This window comes from Orcinus orca, chromosome 10 (genome assembly GCF_937001465.1).
Source record: "Orcinus orca chromosome 10, mOrcOrc1.1, whole genome shotgun sequence".
In the NCBI taxonomy this organism is placed as follows: Eukaryota; Metazoa; Chordata; class Mammalia; order Artiodactyla; family Delphinidae; genus Orcinus; species Orcinus orca.
Genome location: NC_064568.1, coordinates 4,379,975 through 4,399,947, shown reverse-complemented (window position 1 = coordinate 4,399,947; position 19,973 = coordinate 4,379,975). Strand labels below are relative to the sequence as shown.

The 19,973-nt window shown below is 40.2% G+C and overlaps 1 protein-coding gene across 13 annotated transcripts in view; it reads right to left on the bottom strand.

The window, feature by feature from the left end:
• Window positions 1-19,973, bottom strand: part of TMCC1 (transmembrane and coiled-coil domain family 1) — a 221,069-nt gene that overhangs the window by 14,072 nt on the left and 187,024 nt on the right. For 8 of the 13 annotated variants that reach the window (XM_049716022.1, XM_033414093.2, XM_049716023.1 and 5 more), the window contains one exon: window positions 7,738-8,672. In XM_049716022.1, the coding sequence (XP_049571979.1) occupies window positions 7,738-8,672 (935 nt within the window). The other 5 variants (XR_007479719.1, XM_049716027.1, XM_049716026.1 and 2 more) reach the window with 5 other exon arrangements.

The following is a 19,973-nucleotide window of genomic DNA, read 5'->3' as shown; positions in this document are numbered from 1 at the left end:
AAACAAGTTAGGAGACTTGCTGAGGTGACACAAAGCTGCAGAACTCAGGGGTGAAGCAAAACCCACAAAGGGTCCAGATGAAACAGCCCCATTAATTCATCCACTAATGACTACCAGCATTTACTTCCCTCTTCAAGTCATAAGAATTACCTGGAGAATGATGGCTTTCTGAAAGAACAGAAAAGTTGAAGCTGTTATTGTGTAGCTGTAACCCTATGACACTCACACAAACAGTTGTGTTTGCGTTACCATAGTAAGCACCTCCAATCTGCAGGAAACATCAGGGAGGAGACTGAGAAAGCCATAAAATTTGAGGCTTTTGCAAAACATGATGAACAAAGAGGTTGGCAAGATGCCCCTGGTGTCCTGCAATGCAGTCTTCTGGGTTGCCTCAGTACCCTGAAAAAACTGTACTGGCTTGTCATTATTAAAACTTTCCCTAATTTTTTCACCTGGGTCACGGAAGTTTGTTCCTCAGCTCTTTTCACAACCTCACGACCTGCAAACTGAAAGCACAAACCTGACCATGCTTAGCAATTTCCAATCAAACATTTTTTCAGTGTTATCAGCCTGAGTGGCTTATGTAATCCACGTGTGAAATTACGGTCTGCAAACAGGCTAACACAAAGAGCCCAGTGAAAATGATGTGGTGTTATTTGGGGTGGAGGAGTGTGTGTGGTGGATGAATTTGGGGTTCAATCTAACCTACTTAATCACTGTAAGCATCAAAACATCAGCACCAAAAATAACAATAACAACGACAGCTACCCGGTGTCTGCCTCGGAGGAACTCAAATTCATGATGACATTTCTCCATTAATCCTCACCTCCTTCCTCTCTGGGACGTACTTCAAATTATAATTAAGAAATGGGAGACTGAGAAAAACGCTGCAACGTTCCCCTGTTAGTGAGGTGCAGGGAGGGTCTGAACTGCTTGGTTCACGCTACCTGTTTTTTGCGGTACACGGGCCTCTCTCTGTTGTGGCCTCTCCCGTTGCGCAGCACAGGCTCCGGACGCGCAGGCTCAGCGGCCATGGCTCACGGACCCAGCCGCTCCGCGGCACGTGGGATCGTCCCAGACCGGGGCACGAACCTGTGTCCCCTGCAGCGGCAGGCAGACTCTCAACCACTGCGCCACCAGGGAAGCCCAACGCTACCTGTTTTTTAGATTTGTTTTATTGTTGTCCTTTAACATCCCCCTCATTAGTCAAACGCAAAATCTGAATAACAAAAGGAAGAAAATACTTCCCACCAACTTCCTACTCCTCCCGTTTTTAATATTCTAAACTCCTTTGCTCACTTTACTTTCTAGTGGTTACTTCCTGTCTAAATTCTAAAATGGAGAAGCCAGATACCTAGGGAATTCATAGAAAGGACACCTCCATTCTCTCATTAAATATTAACACCAAACCAGCAAAGGGAAAAAAGGGAAAGTAAATTGCGTAACAGCCTTTCATATGTGATTTTTTAAAATCAAGAACTCCCTGTAAGGGATTTTAACGCCTTCATAAGACACTAATTAAAACTCTCTGGACATGAAGGGGGGGGTGTTCTTGATCCTACTAGTAGATGATTTTGACTGGCACATGCTTTCCATGTCATTCCATCTGGAACAAAAAGTAGCATGAGATTAATATTCTCATTTTGAGACTTTTTACTTAAAGGTCCTTCCTCAATCATTACAACTCAAAGGGAACATAGACAGCTAAATATTATTTGAGCTTAACTATTAGTAAACAGAAAGCTTGAACACTGTGAGATCTTTTTTAAAAAAGGAGGTTACATTATATTTGGGCAGGTGAAATTCTTCCCCCAGAAGCAAAACCTGCTCTATCTACAAAGTATTAAAACACATCCAGATTTTGTTGTAGGTTTACAATTCATAAGTGAATATGGGTCTTGGAAAGTGAAAATTCCAAATGGTCTTAGAAATTGATCCAATTTCATCCACTGGATCAGTCAACACAGTAGTCATCTTCCTAGATCAAAGATAAGCCAGGGCTCTTTTGGGTCAAATTCCTGACAAATGAGAAATTTTGGTGAGTGCACAGGTTGGGAATGCTTCACTTAATGCACCTCTGTTTGGGTGTGGCTCAAAAGTCTGCAGCCACCTCTGAGAGCCAGTGGTGCTTCCCTAGTTGGGCAATAGGTCACTAGGACAGGATGGCTGAAGAATCCTGTACAACAGGTATTGAGAGAAACAGGAAGAATTAGGTCCCAGGGCTGACTGACACCAATAGGCAACTATGAAAGCAGTCTACTGTATTATTATTTCCCAAGTGCATACCGGAGACCTGAGGTAGTTTCTGCCAGTGTTTGACCAGAATGGACAGACATAGCTGGGGCAGGAGATTATGACATGAAATGGGAGCTTGAATACACTCCTGGCTGAACTGGGGAAAGAAAGTGAATTTTCCCTCCTTACCTTTTGTTACCATATTTGTGTTGAAGCCCAAAAAGAGTCTAGTAAACACTGAACTAGCTAGCCTTCAGTTGAAAAGGAAAAAGCACAGAATCAGTCCCCAATTAACAATCAGTCCCCCAAACTTTCAGGAGAGGCAGGGCATTATCTTAAAGTCAAAAAGCAGCAGATGCCTAAAGCATATAGGGAATAAATAAAGGCTATAGGGGCTTTCTGGGCAATTTGCAGACTTGGTAATGACAGCTTTCTAATATCCTGCCACTTCTCAGACCATATCAGGTGCTTCCACAAACATTATCTCATTTAATAATCTCAACAACCCTGTACAATAGATACCATTACCCTGTTTTTACAGCGGAAACTGAGACTCGGGTGAGTTACATAAGGTCACACTGCTAATTAGTATCAGAACCGGCAGGAAAATTCAGGCTTGTCCAACCTTAATTAATTAATGAAGTAATTAATTTATTTGCTCTCCTTCTCTTCCCCTGTTCCTCCTTCCTCCCTCCCATTCTCCCTCCATTACCTCTTCAGTGGCTAAACTGGGAAGAGCCTATCTGTATGAAAGATCTCTTTGATGGAAAGTCTTACCCTTCTTATGAAGCATCTATTATGAGCACCTCTCAACTGGGCTTTTTTTCCTCTTATAAATGAAGAACTAATTTGATCCAATATTTTCAGTTTCCATTTCAAACGTATGGCCAAACTTAGTCTACATATCCTCTGGAGAGTCTCAGATCAACTTACAGTTGACAAACAGGTCTAACACACGGAATACGGGGCTAACATAGCTATATCTGACCATGTCTGTGTCTTATGCCCAGTGATAGTAAAAGTTCATACTTAAACAACAATTTCTTTAGTTAGAACTCCAATGGCCTGTGCCTAACTGGGTGAGCCTAGTTACTGACTGTTCTACTGCATGTGATGACTGCTCATGGTGACTGCCTCCTTCTGTATTTTTGCTCTTATGACTCAGTGCAATTTAAAATATCCCTGGGCTTAATACAAACAGTCTCAGAAGCCGATTTCCAAAGAACACTAATCCCCTTAAAATAGAAGCTTTCAAATGGCATTACTGTTCATCAACACCAGGAGTGTTTTCAGCCTGCCTAGCATGACACTGCTCTCTATACAGGCAGTAGCTGAGTAAAATTCCGGGCCAGATTCCCTAAGGGGAAAACTACAAAAGGAACCTGTAAAACTGTTGATGAATTGTTTTCCTAGTTCTCTCCTATTTTCAATGCATTTTGCCACAGCTGAACTTTTTCCTACTGTAGCTCAATACAGGATACCCACTTTGGGAACAGACTAATCCTCCAGCTTTTAGCAGCAAGTTAAATATATGTTAAACCATTTTACTGTGTGACCTGGCAAAAGTCACTTTATCTCTCTGGGGCTCAGTGTACTCATCTGTAGAATGAGATTAAACTAGATATCTAAGGGCCCCTTCTATCTCTGAAGTACTAAAGTGAACCCTGTTGCCACTAACAAATCTGTAATAATGCTCTAATGGGATGAAGAGATTAGCTGGATAAGGAGAATCTGAAGTCAGCACAGATCCCATCACTAAAAAAAAAATGTCTAATTCTTGTCTCCTACCTTCCCAAATTCATGATCCCACTTATATCTAAGAGTTCAATACAAAGCTCAAAGACTAAGTACCTAGTTACTGTCCCAAGGTTGAGGTGGAGTTCAGATCCGAGCTCAGCTACAATGACTTCCTGGGCTAAGTGCATGTGGGTGCTGAAGAAACACTCTTCCGTCATGGCGCAATCACGTGGGTGCTGAGAGGTTTCTGAATGCTTCTGATTATTCCAAAGTAGATGGTCTTGGGCAAAACTCTTTACCCTGGTGCTACTCACTGGGGTAGAGACCAATGGGAAGCACATTAAGTGAGTGACAGTGTTGAGAAGGGCCTCTGAAAAGGGGGAAATCAGGACGGGGGTGGAGGTTTACTTAAATAGGGGTCCCCTATTACTTACCTACACCTGAGAAAACTAGTGTAGATACTAGCTTGAGAAAACTTTCTAGAACTTGTGCATTCACAGAATTTTACAGAATATGTTAAAACAGGGACAACTTTTAGGAAAATATACACTGTGACCTGGAAAAGGCCTAATACCTCTTGCTAATAAAGTCAATGCTTCTTAGAGCTAGACTATAGGTTAGTTTTTCAATCATACAGATGTCAGGTTTGAGTTTGGGAAAAAAACTTGTTCTGGTATGAAAAGAACACAGGCTTTGGAGTCAGATAAAACTGGGTTTGATTCCTGGCTTTACCACTTAGAGAGTAATCTTTGGCAAAACTTAAAAACCTCACTGGGCCTCAATTTCCTCATCTGTAAAATGGGGTAATACAATGCACCTGCAGGGACATTGTGAGGATTAGCAAATATACATGAAGCATCCAGCACTATGCACATCATAGATGTTTAGTGAGAGAAGCTGCCAGAGGTAGAGTCCTCCTCCTCCTCATTTAATACTGTGCATGGCCTCCCTCCTGTCAACTCAGATATTAGTAAAATAAACTACAGCAGAGAAAATAAGCAGAAATGCATCTAGAGCAGCCATGTATGCGTTAACTGGTTTCTCGGTCACAGAAGAGTCCCTTAAGTCCATCCCTCCCTACTTCCTTCCTAGACAAAAAGCCAAGCCTGTAACAGAGTAGAAATAGAAATTAGCAAAGAGAGGCTGCTGCAGGCAGCTGACTAAGAGTGCGGAGAAGATGTGGAAAGGAGAAAGAACAAACTAAAAAGGCAGACGACAGAAGTTTAAAAAGCAAGCTGCCTAGGACCATTTATTGCAGAGGCATGTAAGCTGACACCCTCACTGAGCTGAGAGTATAGCTCTAAGAACACTGTTTTTTTTTTTTTAACACTACTGTTTTAAGCTATTTCCAATCATGTTAGGCTCAATGTAACTACTCTGTTAAAAGAAGGTAGAGAAATTCTGCAAAAACACTTAAAATGTTAAAAGTTTTGGTGCTTAAAAGAATAAACTACAATCTGTGGGGAAAATTTCACTTATGTAGAACAGTTCAAAGACCAACAAAATTAGATAAATATATTTACCGTGTAAAGACATATGGAACGGAGGAGAAATCCCTTACTGCTCTATACATGGAAATACTGGTGCGACGAAATAGTTGAGTAAAACAGTTGTGAGTTTTCCACTGCTTTTCTTGGGGAAAAAAAAGATTCAAGATTCTGTTTTAAGGAAAGACCATTTTCAAGCTGCAGTGATTTGACAGTCAGATTACACATCACATTATGTATCCCTCTCGCCCCCTCTGTTTTTGAAAATTCACAAGTTTCCTTTATTCTCTCTTCATTCCATAAAACAAGTCATTCACTTACTACCAAGAACCCAAAATGCAATGAAAGAAGTGCACTTCTCCTTAACGTCATACGTGGCTTGGACATGATTCTTTTATGAGGTAATAATGAGGACCTAAACTTCTGTCCTGTCTGTGAATTATTTTAAATGGATACAAAGGAGGCCTTGGGAGACTCGTTTTTCCTCCCTGATTTTCTCACACTGGCCTACACCTGACTTGAAGACGTAACAAACTCTATATGAGTTTTAAGCTCTGGAAGAATTTAAAAACTGGAATGTTTTGCTATCTTTTCAAAATAAAGGGGTCAAAACAACTGACCGTGGAACGCCCAGGTCTCCATGTTCAGAGGGGTGTATTTTAATAGCAGCAGTAGCAGCTGCTACCTAACATCAATCAAGCACTTACCGGGCCAGGCACTGAGCTATGTGCTTTCATAAATTATTTCATTGAAATGGCACAATAATCTTATGAAGGACTATTATTATTTCTATGTTAGAGATGAGAAAATCAAGACTTAGAGAAGTTAAGAATCTTGCCCAGTTTTCAAGATTAGTACGTGGCAGAACTAGAATTTGAACCCGGGAGTTAGGTTTAATGTAGTACAAAGGACCAGGTGTTTTATTTTTAGAGTCCATCTGAGTATGAGATTGCTCGCTGCTTTAGAAATTGTCTTCTGAGTATATTAAAGAATATACAACACAATGAAATAAGAATAGTCATATACTTGCTTTTAGAACTTCATTTCTCTCTCCCACACTTCTCTGTTCTTCTCCCTTAAGTCTTAAGTCAGAACCGAAGGACGGAAGAGTGAAGATAAGAGGTAGGACTGAGTGATTGATTAGCATTTTCTCCATCTGAAAACAGCTTGCTGAGGTAGCTCCTTTCAGAGCTAATTGATACACACGAAAAATTTATTTCAGGCCCTGAAATTATCTCATAAAAGTAAACTTAAAAAAAAATCACTTTTATTATATATTTTTTTACAGGAGGTAAAGGGACCTTAAGAGACTGTCTGCTCAATCCTTGACATTATAGTAAAAGTACTGAGGATTCCCTGTAGATCGTAACTGGGACAAAACCACAATCCAGGCATTTCAGGGCCTAACCTGTGGCTGTTAACAGGCTGTGTGGCTCCTGTAATATTGGCCCTTAATCTGTATCAGTGAGGTGGCCTGGCTCTGGCTGACAAAGTGTGGATCTGAATGAGTACTCCACGTGGATATTATTTCTATCTGCACGTGATGGAAGCAAGGGGAAGGGACACACATTTGGAGAAAAGCTTAGAGTGGTCTAATGTGAATACAGTTTGTAATGTGAAACACAAAAAAGAGACCAGCTTCTACCTTTAGCAGATTATGACTCAAAGCACTTAGTCCTTTGCGAATTCTCTAACTATTGTAGAACGATTTCATGTTTAAGTCCACTCTCGTTCAAACATTTGCCAATTCATAAAAGTAACAGACAGGCTTATCTGGATTTATTTCCAGTCTAATCTTTCTATACCAATTGCCCAGATAAGTGTGTTTAAAGTCAAATATCTACAAGGTTCATTACATTTTGGCTGGGCTATATCTCTGATTTCTACAGAGTTCAGAGGGCTATAGATCTTTTAAATTCAATGTATTATAACTATAGGCTGCAATTGTTTGTGGTTCTGTGATTATAAATAAGTAGGTAGAATGCCTTAGAAAGCTTGGGTTTCATTTGAAATTTGAAGACTAGAGGGCTACAGTAATCATTAACCCCTGACTGAAACACTCCACTCGTGTGTGATCTTGGGAGTCATTTAACTCTGCTTGCCTCTCTTTTGCTCTCTATGATAAGAACTCATGCAAACATCACGTAACGTATCTAAAGTGCTGTGAATACTCCAGAGAAAGACACTGTACCAAGACCTTTTAAAGCTACTCCCCAGTATCCAAAGGGAGGGGAACCTAAACATAAATAATTGAGGATTTTAATTCCACGTAGCTTACCTATATCGCTCCTCCTGTAAGGCCTGCATTATTAAGGAGTAGTCCCTCTGATAATGTTCCTTGAGGGTCTCAAAGGATTCCTCTAGTCTGGCCTGGGTCTCCCGGATCTCCTGGATCTCATGTAGTAGTGCATCAAATCCTGAGCTCTGCATGTCCAGGGTGTTTGTTTTGGAGCTGGATGCTCCTACAGCAATGCCTCCAGTGGTGCTGTTGGCTCCCACTGAGCCTGACGTGGCACTAGAACAATCTTCCTCACTACCATATTTGGGGCTGGACTGAAAGTTTGAAATTACTCCCAAAGCCTTTCCCGCATCATCCACTTGCCCTTCCTCTAAAGAGTCCTTCAGGTTAGGGATATTGTCTGCGCTGCCAAACTTATTCCGAATTAGTGAAGCGATCTCTCTGGGCTTAGAGACCACGGCCCCTGCTGCTGAATGGGTTGCCTGGGAGAAGCTGGAGAGTCCACCTTTAACACTGTCCACTACACCTTCACTGAAGCCGGTCACCTTTGCTCCCACATCCTTCAGACCCTGGTGCATGTCCCTGAAGACGTCCTTTGGCTGCCGGGGGATCCCATTCTGCTCCACCTCTCGGAGCTTCCTATGGTAGTGCTCAAGCTTCTTTTGTAGTTGGAGGATGGTCTGGGCAGATTTCTGGTTCTTCTTCTCAAAAACCTGCTTGATACGGGCGGCCTGCTGCTTGTCCGCACTGTTGGCAAGCTTCAGGTACTCGGCAACGTTGTCGTCCCGGGCTGTTTGTGCAATTTTGATTTGTTCTGTGAGCTTCAGGATCTTCTGCTGCAAGTGAGCAATAGCAGCCTTTGTGCGCTGAGGGTCTGGTGTTCCATCCACAGCGTCTGTGTGGAGGCTGCCATCAGTGCTGGAGGCCACCGCACTGGAAGTCTGGGGGAGGCTGCTTACTTCCAACCGCTCGATCTAGCATAAAAGCAAGAGGCGGATGTTAGAAGGAGCCCAAAAGGAGTAGCTCTCCAGAATCAATGGGCCCAAATGTATTGAAAATTTACTTACTCAGCACAGATAGCTGACCTAATTTCTCCTGTCCTGTACAAGCCCCATCTCCCTCTTGGATACTGTCCTCATACAAGTACCCTTTGCTTTAAGCATGAGTTCTATTTAAGTCTTTTGCTTTAAACAAAAAGACTTACACAAGACGTAAACTGGGGGTATTCTTCCTTTGCTAGAGGATTTATTACAGTATTTCTTTAAATAATAAACCTCTCCTAGTGGGTTTAAAGCATGAATTAATTCACAAACATTCAACACACATATTTTTGTTTAGAAGCATATCTATGTACAACAAGGTACATCTGTATTTCAATTTAATTATATGAATATCATCTTAGTATTCAGACATCACTGTATTCCAATTCATGCTTTCAGATTACGGTCATCTGAAAATGTTGGCAAGAAAAGGTAATTTAAGTGGCTAGATATAAAAATCCAATTGTTATCACAGTGTCTTTTTATCAAATCATGTCAAGGTTGATGCAATCATTCTCTCTGTTCTATTAGGGGCACTTAATGGGTAGCTGCAGACAGGTGAAGGAGGGAATGGGAGGGTACTGCTGAAAGGGCAAGGATGAACGTGGTATGTTCTTGAGAGTTCAAATCCCAAATCACAAGTAAATGTGATAAACTTAGGCAAGATAACATAGACAGTCAGGGACACAGACAGTAAGAGGTTAGTAATTAACAAGTCAATGACGAAGTTCAGACCTTTTGAAGCTCAAATTTTGTGAGTTCTATCTAGCAAAAGATTTTTATTAGGCAAGGGACTCCAAAACACATACAATGACTATCCTCTGGTATGCATGAGTGATCATTCAAGGAAGTTGAAGAAAAAGACAAATTGTTCAGATTTGAAAACTTACACTATAATGCTTTAAAGCCATTAGCCAAAGCTAAGGGGAGGTCATGTTTCTCTAACTCAGGAGAAAGAAGTCCTTCAAGAAGGCGCCCCTGGGTGTGGCTTGTGGTGGTGAATTAGGGAAGGGCCCATGGAAAAAGGCTTTAGAAACTTACTCTCTATTGAGTAGTAACCGAAATAAATAATAAAATAACAATTGCAGGGAAACAAAAATTCCCAGTAGGAGTGACAGTGTACAAGTTTACCATCCCGGAGACTAAGGGCACACTCTTTTCCTTGGTTCCCATCCCTAATCTGTCACCAGTAAACAATCTGCCAGGAAGAACTATATGTAGGTTACTCTCATATTTTAAAAAGTTGAATTAATTCTATAATGACAGTAATAAAACAAATCTGAAATATTCATGAAATGCTGATAATTAACTTGTCAGTCTAGAGATGCATTCTCCTTTTTTCATCTTGGCTGTATCTCCTCAGTTTTACTGTCTGAGCACGGACTATGCCGATCTCTAAAACACATTTAGTTCGTTACTGGATTCAATATATTACTACTAATGTGAACAGAAACAATATTATTTTCCTTCTAGATGAACAAACGTGAAATACTGTACATTTAAATAAAAGCAAAAGAATAATTTAAAACTGAAATGAATAACAAAAATGACATTAGGCTCCACTAATAAAAAGAATATGCAGAATAGTTAGGGACTAGCACAGTAACTGTTTTGTGTCACTTCTCCATCTGTCCTGTTCATCTTTAGGTGCGTGCTAATAAGCAGTGAAAGGGCCAGAGGGAAGGCAGCAGAAGAGAGGATGAGCCAGAGTTCCAGATAAACCAAGTCGCCAAGACTTGCAAGAGAAGCTCCTGGAAACCCACTCTCTTCAGTTCCTTCGGTTCACTCTCTTAAGCTGTACAGAGTTCCCATTGTGTGATTTTCCTTCTGAATGGAATTTCAGATCCCATAACTATAGTATGTAATATGACCCTGATTGTGTACTTATGTTTAATAGCTCAAAATCTACCACGGTATAAAAGGAAAGCAATATGAAACGTCTCTGGGCTTCCCTGGTGGCGCAGTGGTTGAGAGTCCGCCTGCCGATGCAGGGGACACGGATTCGTGCCCTGGTCCGGGAAGATCCCACATGACACGGAGCGGCTGGGCCCATGAGCCATGGCCGCTAAGCCTGCGCGTCCGGAGCCTGTGCTCCGCAATGGGAGAGGCCACAGCAGTGAGAGGCCCGCATACCGCAAAAAAAAAAAAAAAAAAAAAAAATGAAACGTCTCTAGATCTAAGACTACAAGTTTATGCATGGTCTAGTTTTCTTAGGTTCTTTCTTATTACTTGAATATCAACTTATATGCATTCTTGTTGTCTAAAGAAGTGCAGACATGGAAATCAAGTTTAACTGTTACTCTGGAAGGACAGAAATTGATCATACTGCTCAAAAGATGGCTTTGGGACTAGAATCAAGGTTTGTTGTTGTTTTCTAAATTATTATTTATTTATTTATCAAAAAATAGTTGATTTACAATGTTGTGTTAATTTCTGCTGTACAGCAAAATGATTCAGTTACACATATATAATACATTCTTTTTTTATTATATTTTTTTCCATTATGGTCTATCACAGAATACTGAATATAGTTCCCTGTGCCATACAGTAGGACCTTGTTGTTAGAATCAAGGTTTGATTACATCTCTAAAATTGAAAAAACCTGAATAAAGTTTCAATATAATTATTTACAAATCATCAGTTTAGATGTGTCTTTATTTCCCTGCACAGTAACTACAGAAATAAACCAGACTGTCTTTACTCCAACTTCTGTCCTACCTGGCTGTTCGGAGCCCCACTATGTCCTTCCAGTGTGTGACTCCCACTTAGAATCATCAATATGGCTGCAAGAGCACAGCTGACAGAATCCACTGTCCTCGGCCTTGAGAAAGAAAGCTAACCCACAGCTTCAGCAGGAGGGTAGTTTACACTTGAAACCATGAATCACTGGATTACTCAGTAACTCCTCCCAATCCTGGCAGGCACTGTTCTTAAAAAGGAAGGCGAGAGAGAGCAGGAAATCAGGAGAGGAGAGGAGGGGAGGGGAGGGGAGAGAAAGAGGAGGAAAGAGAAAGATATATTGAACTACAGAATTATAGGACAGGGGTTGTGCATACTCTCTCGGTATCTTTTGAATTATGAACCAAGTCCTTGGTGGCCTGAATACTTAGCACTGGAAGGGCCTGACTTAGCTTTGAGTTGTGAACGTACCAAGTGAAAAGTTCTCTTTTCCAATAGTCTTTGCTAGCATACTAGGCTATCCACATAAAACAACATAAAATTAGATTCCTACTTCACTCCAGACAAACAACTATTGCAAATTTGAAATGTATAATTGCAAATGTGAAAAGCAAATTTAAAACCTTTTAGAAGGCAGTACTGGAAAATAGGAAAGGGTTTTCTTATACAGGAAAAGGCATAGATCAGAAAAACAAGACTATTAAGTCTGGCTACATTTAGTGTAGCAGTGAAGCATGGATTCTGGCATAAACTGCTTGGGTTGGAAACTGGCTTTGCTACTTACTAGCCATGTGACATTGGGCAAGTTATTTAACCTCTGTCTATATCCATTTCATCAACTGTAAAATATGGATAATACTAATGCCCATTTTCAGAAGACTGTTGTGAGGAGGAAGTGGATCAATGAACATAAAAACTCTCAAAACAGTACCAGGCACAGTGTAAGCTGTTAGTACTGGCTATTATTTTTGTTCCATGTAAGCGGTTCTTTTAGAAAATTCAAATATTAAAAGATTCCAGAATATACTTCCTTCCAAGATCTTTCACATTTCAGGCATAAACTAGGGGATACGAAGAGCCTGAACCAAAGGAATAATGTAATTCAACATTACATAAAGTAACAATAGTCATCTTTCTTGACAGTTGGTCTTGTGGCTAAGCAGCTGGTTGCCTAATCTTCCAGTTCTCACAATAACCCTACAAAGTAGACACTGTTATCACTAATTTACAAGTGAACTGACTGTGAGGTGCCTCCTACTACCTTATCACTTGGCAATTTGACAACAGCAGCAGCAATATCACCTTCACAACAGGGTTTCCTCTGACCATACCCCCTGAAGGGCTTTCAAATCTAATCATACCCACTAAATAGCAAGCAGCAGCCCACTTATTGCTGAGGTTAGAATTAATTTGTATAGAAAAAGCTAGAACCAAAAGTCAGTCAGTTAAACATATTTTGACTACTTATTGTAAGTTAGGCAATATGCTACAAGCCTAGAGATATGGTCAGAAGCCACAATTAATATCTAACTGTTGCTATAACAAGCAGACTATACTGCTTTGTTTGTACTTTGTCTCTTACTATTGAGAATTCATTGTTGAAATTATCTATTCACTGATCTGAATTAACTGACCAGAAAACAGCCCAAGAGAAAATTTTCAACAGCTATACCTCAAAACACTGATTAATCAAGGACAGAACTGGAGCCATCTATGGCAGAGTTTTGATAAAGCTTTATAATGGCTTTCAATTTTCATTTGCAAATATATTAAAGATCTGTCGACTTTCTCTAAGTGGATTAAAGTGTTAGAACACGGCAGGACCCAGCTCTGAGAACAGTCATATATAAAGGCAACACGGTGGAAAGGGCAATTTCAAGAGTAAAAGGACCTGGGTTCAAACCTGACTCTGTCACCTCACAGCTGTGTGTCTCTGGGCCATCTACTAGTTCTCTTTGAGCCTAAATTTTCTCTTCCATACAATGGGGCTATCATTTTCTCATGAGATTATGTGAAAAGATGTTAAATGTGTGTTATGTCTGCCAAGCGAGGTAAGCATTCAAGAAGTTACCTTTTTCTATTCCTTACCTGGTTCATTACTCAAAATCCAAGATATGTATATTTGTAGCTAAAAAAGATTCAGAAATCCCTGACTTGACATTGCTATCTTCAATAAAAGCCACAGTCCCATTCTGCTTACTTAGTATGATGAAGTCATCTTATCTATGCTTTATAGAGTATTGTCTCTCTCAGGCAACCTCATACTCTGCACATTAAATAATCCGTATCTTTTCTGAGAAAATGAAGAAGGAATTTTATGATAAAAGAAGAAGGGGGTAGAGAGTGAGGAAGTCTTTGTAGTTAATCTGAAAACAAATACAAGCTTGACTATCTTGGTTTTTTTGAAAGTGTATCTTTTCCAAAGCCAATTTCACAGAATGGGTTGTGCCGTCGCCTGTGCAAGTTGACGCTGGGGCACCTGCAGACCACTGTTCTGCCAAATATTTTCTCAGAGATACAGTAGCCACGTTTCGAATCAAAATTGGAGTGTATGGTTCAATTCAAGTACACTTAGTGGGGGCAATAAGATAGAATATTTGATTTGGGGGAGGCCACTCCCCAAATCCAATACAAATGGTAATCCCTAGAGATTCTTAATCTTGGCCCTAAGAACCACACAGGGATGTACCTTCTAATCGATAATAAACATGAACAGGCTCTGGTTGGTCTTATAAGCTTTTCTTCTTCTGCCAGGCGGATTGTGTTGAGAACATAAAACACAAGAAAGAGTCCTGCCGTAGGTGTTACACAGCTCTGGATCTGAATTTTGCATCATCTCCTTCAGGCTTGCCTTTCCACCTCCCCCATGTCTCATCCCTAACAAAAATAAAAGAAACCCCACAGTCTATCAGCACTTTGTGAAGAAAGTATATCTTAATCATGACAATGTTTTTTCACCTATCTCCACAGTCTCACTGTAGAAACAAATGCCCTTCCCTCCTCACAGTCAGCACAACTCTGTTGAGCAAATTTCTCCTGTGCGATTCTGACCGACGTTGAGTTTGCCATGCTGTGAAATGGAGAGTAGATCTCAAGTGGGTGTAAAAAAAAATAAAAATAGACTAAATTCCACTATCCCACAGCAAGCAAGCCTTTTCTCTAAGCATTCCATATTCTGCTTTGGACCTAAAACCAAGATTCATGTCATAGTCTAAAAAACAGGCCTTTTCAGTTGTCATAAAATTTTTTCTTAATTTGATAAATAATTCTTATACAGACCGAAGAGTTTCCTATAAGTTCTAGGAATCACCTTTGTACTTTTTTTACACAGAACTTTAGTACATGAAACAACCCTAGGTTCTGTGGAGATGTGTCTGGATCACCACAAAGGGGGATAGTGAAGCCAAGTGAGCAGGACTCCTGGAACCCTGATTACCTCTTCTTTCATTTATTTTATATGGGTATCCTGGGAAATTTTTGCTTAGAAAAAGAAAAGGAAACAATGTTTTATTGCTTATTTTTAAAAAGTTTGACAGGGATGCAAGGATGGTTCAACATCTGCAAATTAATCAATGTGATAGACCACTCTAACAAAATGAAGGATAAAAATCATGTGATAATCTCAATAGATGCAGAAAAAGCATTTGACAAGATCCAACACTCATTTTTGATAAAAAATTCTCAATAAAATGGGTATAAAAGGAGGATATGTCAATGTAATAAAGATCATATATGACAAACCCACAGCTAACATCATACTCGATGATGAAAAATAGAAAGCTATCTAAGATCAGGAACAACACAAAGATGCCTACTCTCACTATTCTTATTCAACATGACATTGGAAATCCTAGCCAGACAATTAGATAAGAAAAAGAAATAGAAGGTATCCAAATTGGAAAGGAAAAAGTAAAACCATCACTACTTGCACATGATATGATTTTAAACACAGAAAATCCTAAAGATTCCAAAAAAGTACTAGAAATAATAAACGAATACAGTAAATTTGCAGGGTACAAAATCAGTATTGAAAGATCTGCTGCATTTCTATGCACTAATAATGAACTAGCAGAAAGAGAAAATAAGAAAACAATCCTATTTTCAATCACAACAAAAAGAATAAAATACCTAGGAATAAATTTAACCAAGGAGGTTAAAGACCTGTACACTGAAAACTATAAGACGTTGTTTAAAGAAATTGAAGAAAACACAGAGAAATGGAAAGATATTCCACGCTCATGAACTGAAAGAATTAACATTGTTAAAATGTCCATACCACGTAAAGCAATCTACAGATTCAGTGCAATCCCTACCAAAATCTCAATGACATTTTTCATAGAAATAGAACAAAAAATCCTAAAATTTGTACAGAACCACAAAACACCCTGAATAGCCAAAGCAATCCTGAGAAAAAAGAACAAAGCTGGACATATCACACTCCCTGACTGCAAATTATACTACAAAGCTTTAACAATAAAAACAACAAGGTACTGGTAGAAAAACAAACATACAGATCAACAGGACAGAATTGAGAGCCCAGAAATTAACCCACAATTAATTTATGACAAAGGAGCAAACAACATACACTGGAGAAAGGACAGTCTGTTCAATAAATGGTGTTGGAAAAACTGGACAGCCACATGCAAAAGAATGAAACTAGACCACTATCTTACACCATACACAAAAAATTAACTCAAAATGGTTTAAAGATTTGAAAGTAAGACCTGAAACCATAAAAATCCTAGAAGAAAACATAGGTCTTATAGTCTAACATGGGTCTTGCAATATCTTTCTGAATATGTCTCCTCAGGGAAGGGAAACAAAAGCAAACATAAACAAATAGCACTGCATCAAACTAAAAAGCTTCTGCACACCAAAGGAAATCATCAACAAAACAAAAGACAACCTAAATGGGAGAAAACATTTGTAAATGATATGACCGATAAGGGGTTAATATCTAAAATATATAAAGAACTCATACAACTCTACAATAACAACAACAAAATACAAACAATCTGATTAAAAAATGGGCAGAGTGGGACTTCCCAGGTGGCGCAGTGGTTAAGAATCCACCTGCCAATGCAGGGGACACGGGTTCCATCCCTGCCTGGTTCAGTAAGAGCCCACATGCTGCGCAGCATCTAAGCCCGTGTGCCACAATTACTGAGCCTGCACTCTAGAGCCTGCGAGCCACAACTACTGAGCTGCATGCTGCAACTACTGAAGCCCACGTGCCTAGAGCCCATGCTCCACAACAAAAGAAGCCACCGCAATGAGAAGCCTGCGCACCGCAACAAAGAGTAGCCCCCGCTTGATGCAACTAGAGAAAGCCCGCACACAGCAGCGAAGACCCAACGCAACCAAAAATAAATAAAAATTAAAAAAAAAAGTTACTTCACACCCATTAGAATGGCTATTATCAAAAAGAAGCCAGGGCTTCCCTGGTGGCGCAGTGGTTGAGAGTCCGCCTGCTGATGTAGGGGATACGGGTTCGTGCCCCGGTCTGGGAAGATCCCACATGCCGTGGAGCGGCTAGGCCCATGAACCATGGCCGCTGAGCCTGCGCGTCCGGAGCCTGTGCTCCGCAACAGGAGAGGCCACAGCAGTGAGAGGCCCACGTACCACAAAAAAAAAAAAAAGAAGAGAAATAACAAGTGTTGAACAGAGAAAAGGAAATCCTTGTACACTGTTGATGGGAATGTAGATTGGTGCAGCCACTATGGAAAACAGTGGAGATTCCTCAAAACATCAAGAACAGAACTACCATATGATCCAACTATTCTACTTCTGGGTATTTACCAGAATAATAGGAAACACTAATTTGGAAAGAGCACCCCTATAATCATCACAGCATTATTTATAAGCCAAGATATGGAAACAACTTAAGTGTCCATTAACTGACGAATGGATAAAGAAGATGTGGTGTGTGTGTGTGTGTGTATGTGTGGTGTGTGTATACACATACATATACATACACACAATGGAACACATACATATACATACACATATACACAATGGAATACCACTCAGCCATATAAAAAGATGAAATCTTAACATCTGTGACAACATGGATGGACCTTGAGGGTATTATGCTAAGTAAGTCAGATGGAGAAAATTTCACTCATATGTGGAATAAAAAACAAAATAAAACAAATAAATGAAGAAACAGAACAAAAACAAAACACGTAGATATAGAGATTAGATTGGCGGTTACCAGAGAGGAAGGAGGGTTGGGGGAGGGCAAAATGGCTAAAGGGGGTCAACTGTATGGTGCCAGATGGAAACTAAACCTTTGGTGGTGCACATGAAGTAGTGTATACAGAAGTTGAAATACAATGTTGTACACATGAAACTTATGTCAAGTTACAGACCAATGTTACAGCAATTAAAAATACACACACACAAAATCACACTCAAAAAAACTTTGAAAAATCATTGATACGCAAGTAATACTCATGACAAGAATCCTGGTCACTTGTGAATTTGGCACTACAGTCTAGTTTGTCTCAAACTTCCCTTTTCTATTGAGAACCACTTAAGGCCCCACTCTCTTTTCTACCACCAGCACTTTTCAGGTCCATCTTCATCAAAAACAAAGTTTTAAAATCACTTCACGGGTGACGTGCACTGAAATGTGAATTCTGGTGGGGTTTACTCTCTAGCTTTGTAGCTGAAGATCCTACCATGTGCAAAATTTTGACAAAAAAACTATATCATGGATCACTTGGAAATAACGGAAACTTTAAATCTATATATGCTAAGGGTCAAAACTATAATTTGGTTCTTCTGACATGGCACACTGTTTCACACTTCCAGGCTTCTGCCCACAAGGCTCCCTCGGCCAGTCCAGGGTATATTCTCCTTTCCTTTTCTGGCTGAAGGAAACCCAGTTCAGGCATAACCTCCTTCAGGAAATCTTTCCTGACAACCTCCCTCTCCCAGCTGGATTAATGGCTCCTCCTTTATATTCTTTTACCTATGTTTCTGTATCACTTGTCCCTATCACATTATGCTGAAATGACTGCTTGAGTGTGTTGCCTCCACTGACAGTTCCTGAGGGCAGGGGTCACATCACATTCATCTTTGTGCCCCAAGAAGGTACCACAATGCCTTGGACAAAGAAGATATCAAGTAAATGTTCAATATAAATGCTCACCAGCATCTCCTTAAAATGATTCTTTTAGATCTCATGTGCCATGCAGTGACTGAGCCTATGTTACTCTGAATGGAAAAAAGGTCAGAATTTTTGTAAGAAAAATAGCTTCCAACAGATGATATTCATCCCTCCAAGGCTGCTGAGGAAAAACTGCTGACTGAGTTGAATATGAGTTTAGATTATTAACATCCTAAATGGCCAACCTGTTCCAACCCCACTGCAAAATATCCATTATGGAATCTAGGGCTGCTGCTCAGAATTGCTTTGTCACAGGAGGACTGATTTCCTGGCTTACGTGAAATACATCATTGAGGATTTGCACTGCCAGATGTACTTCAGGCCTGATGTTTGGATTTAATAGGTTCATGTGAGACTGGGAGGGAGGGAGGAAAAGGGAGGAAAAGGAAGGAAGAAAGGAAGGAAGGAAGGGAGGGAGGGAGGGAAGAGAAAGAAAGAAAGAGAGAAAGAGAGAAAGAAAGAAAGAATGAAAGAAAGTCCATAAGGAGCCTACAAAATCACAGTATCGATGGTGTAAGTATAAAATTATATTCTGCTTTGTTATGGTTAGGAGTTTTTTTATAAGCACAGATTCTTTGAGCTAGAAAGGAACCAAACAGGTCATCCAGTGAGCCATGGCCGCTGAGCCTGCGCGTCCGGAGCCTGTGCTCCACAATGGGAGAGGCCACAACAGTGAGAGGCCCTCGTACCACAAAACAAAACAAAACAAAACAAAACAAAAAAACTCATATAAAACCCATGTGTGGATAAGTCAATTTGTAAAACTGCCACCAATGAGTTCCCCTTTACAAGTTAATTCCCTGCAAATACTTTTATGACACAGTCTAATTAAGACAAAAGATTTCTAAGCCTCAGCTTAATCCTATTTATTTCAAGCAATTCTGATAAAACAAATTCTAAAAAGCAATGAAAGAATTTGGAAAGCTCCATGGGTTTGTGATAATCTGGCTGTCTCTGAATTGGCTACTGTTAGGCTTGTTAGCTTGTGAAGAGTATAGGCTCTAAGCAGGGGCTGTCCAAACTGTATATCCCCAATTCCATTTTATGGCTTAATTACTATTCTTTCTCTTAAAATGGTCTTAAATATCATTTATTTGCTAACGGCTTCCAAATGCATACCGCAGCCCATACTTCCCTTAACTCTAGACTCATATATCCAACTACCTACTCAATATCTCTACTTGGATGTCTAACAATCATTTCAAATTTACTACGTAAAAAACTGTGGGGCTTCCCTGGTGGCGCAGTGGTTGAGAGTCCGCCTGCTGATACAGGGGACGCGGGTTCGTGCCCCGGTCCGGGAGGATCCCACGTGCCGCGGAGCGGCTGGGCCCGTGGGCCATGGCTTCTAAGCCTGTGCGTCCGGAGCCTATGCTCCGCAA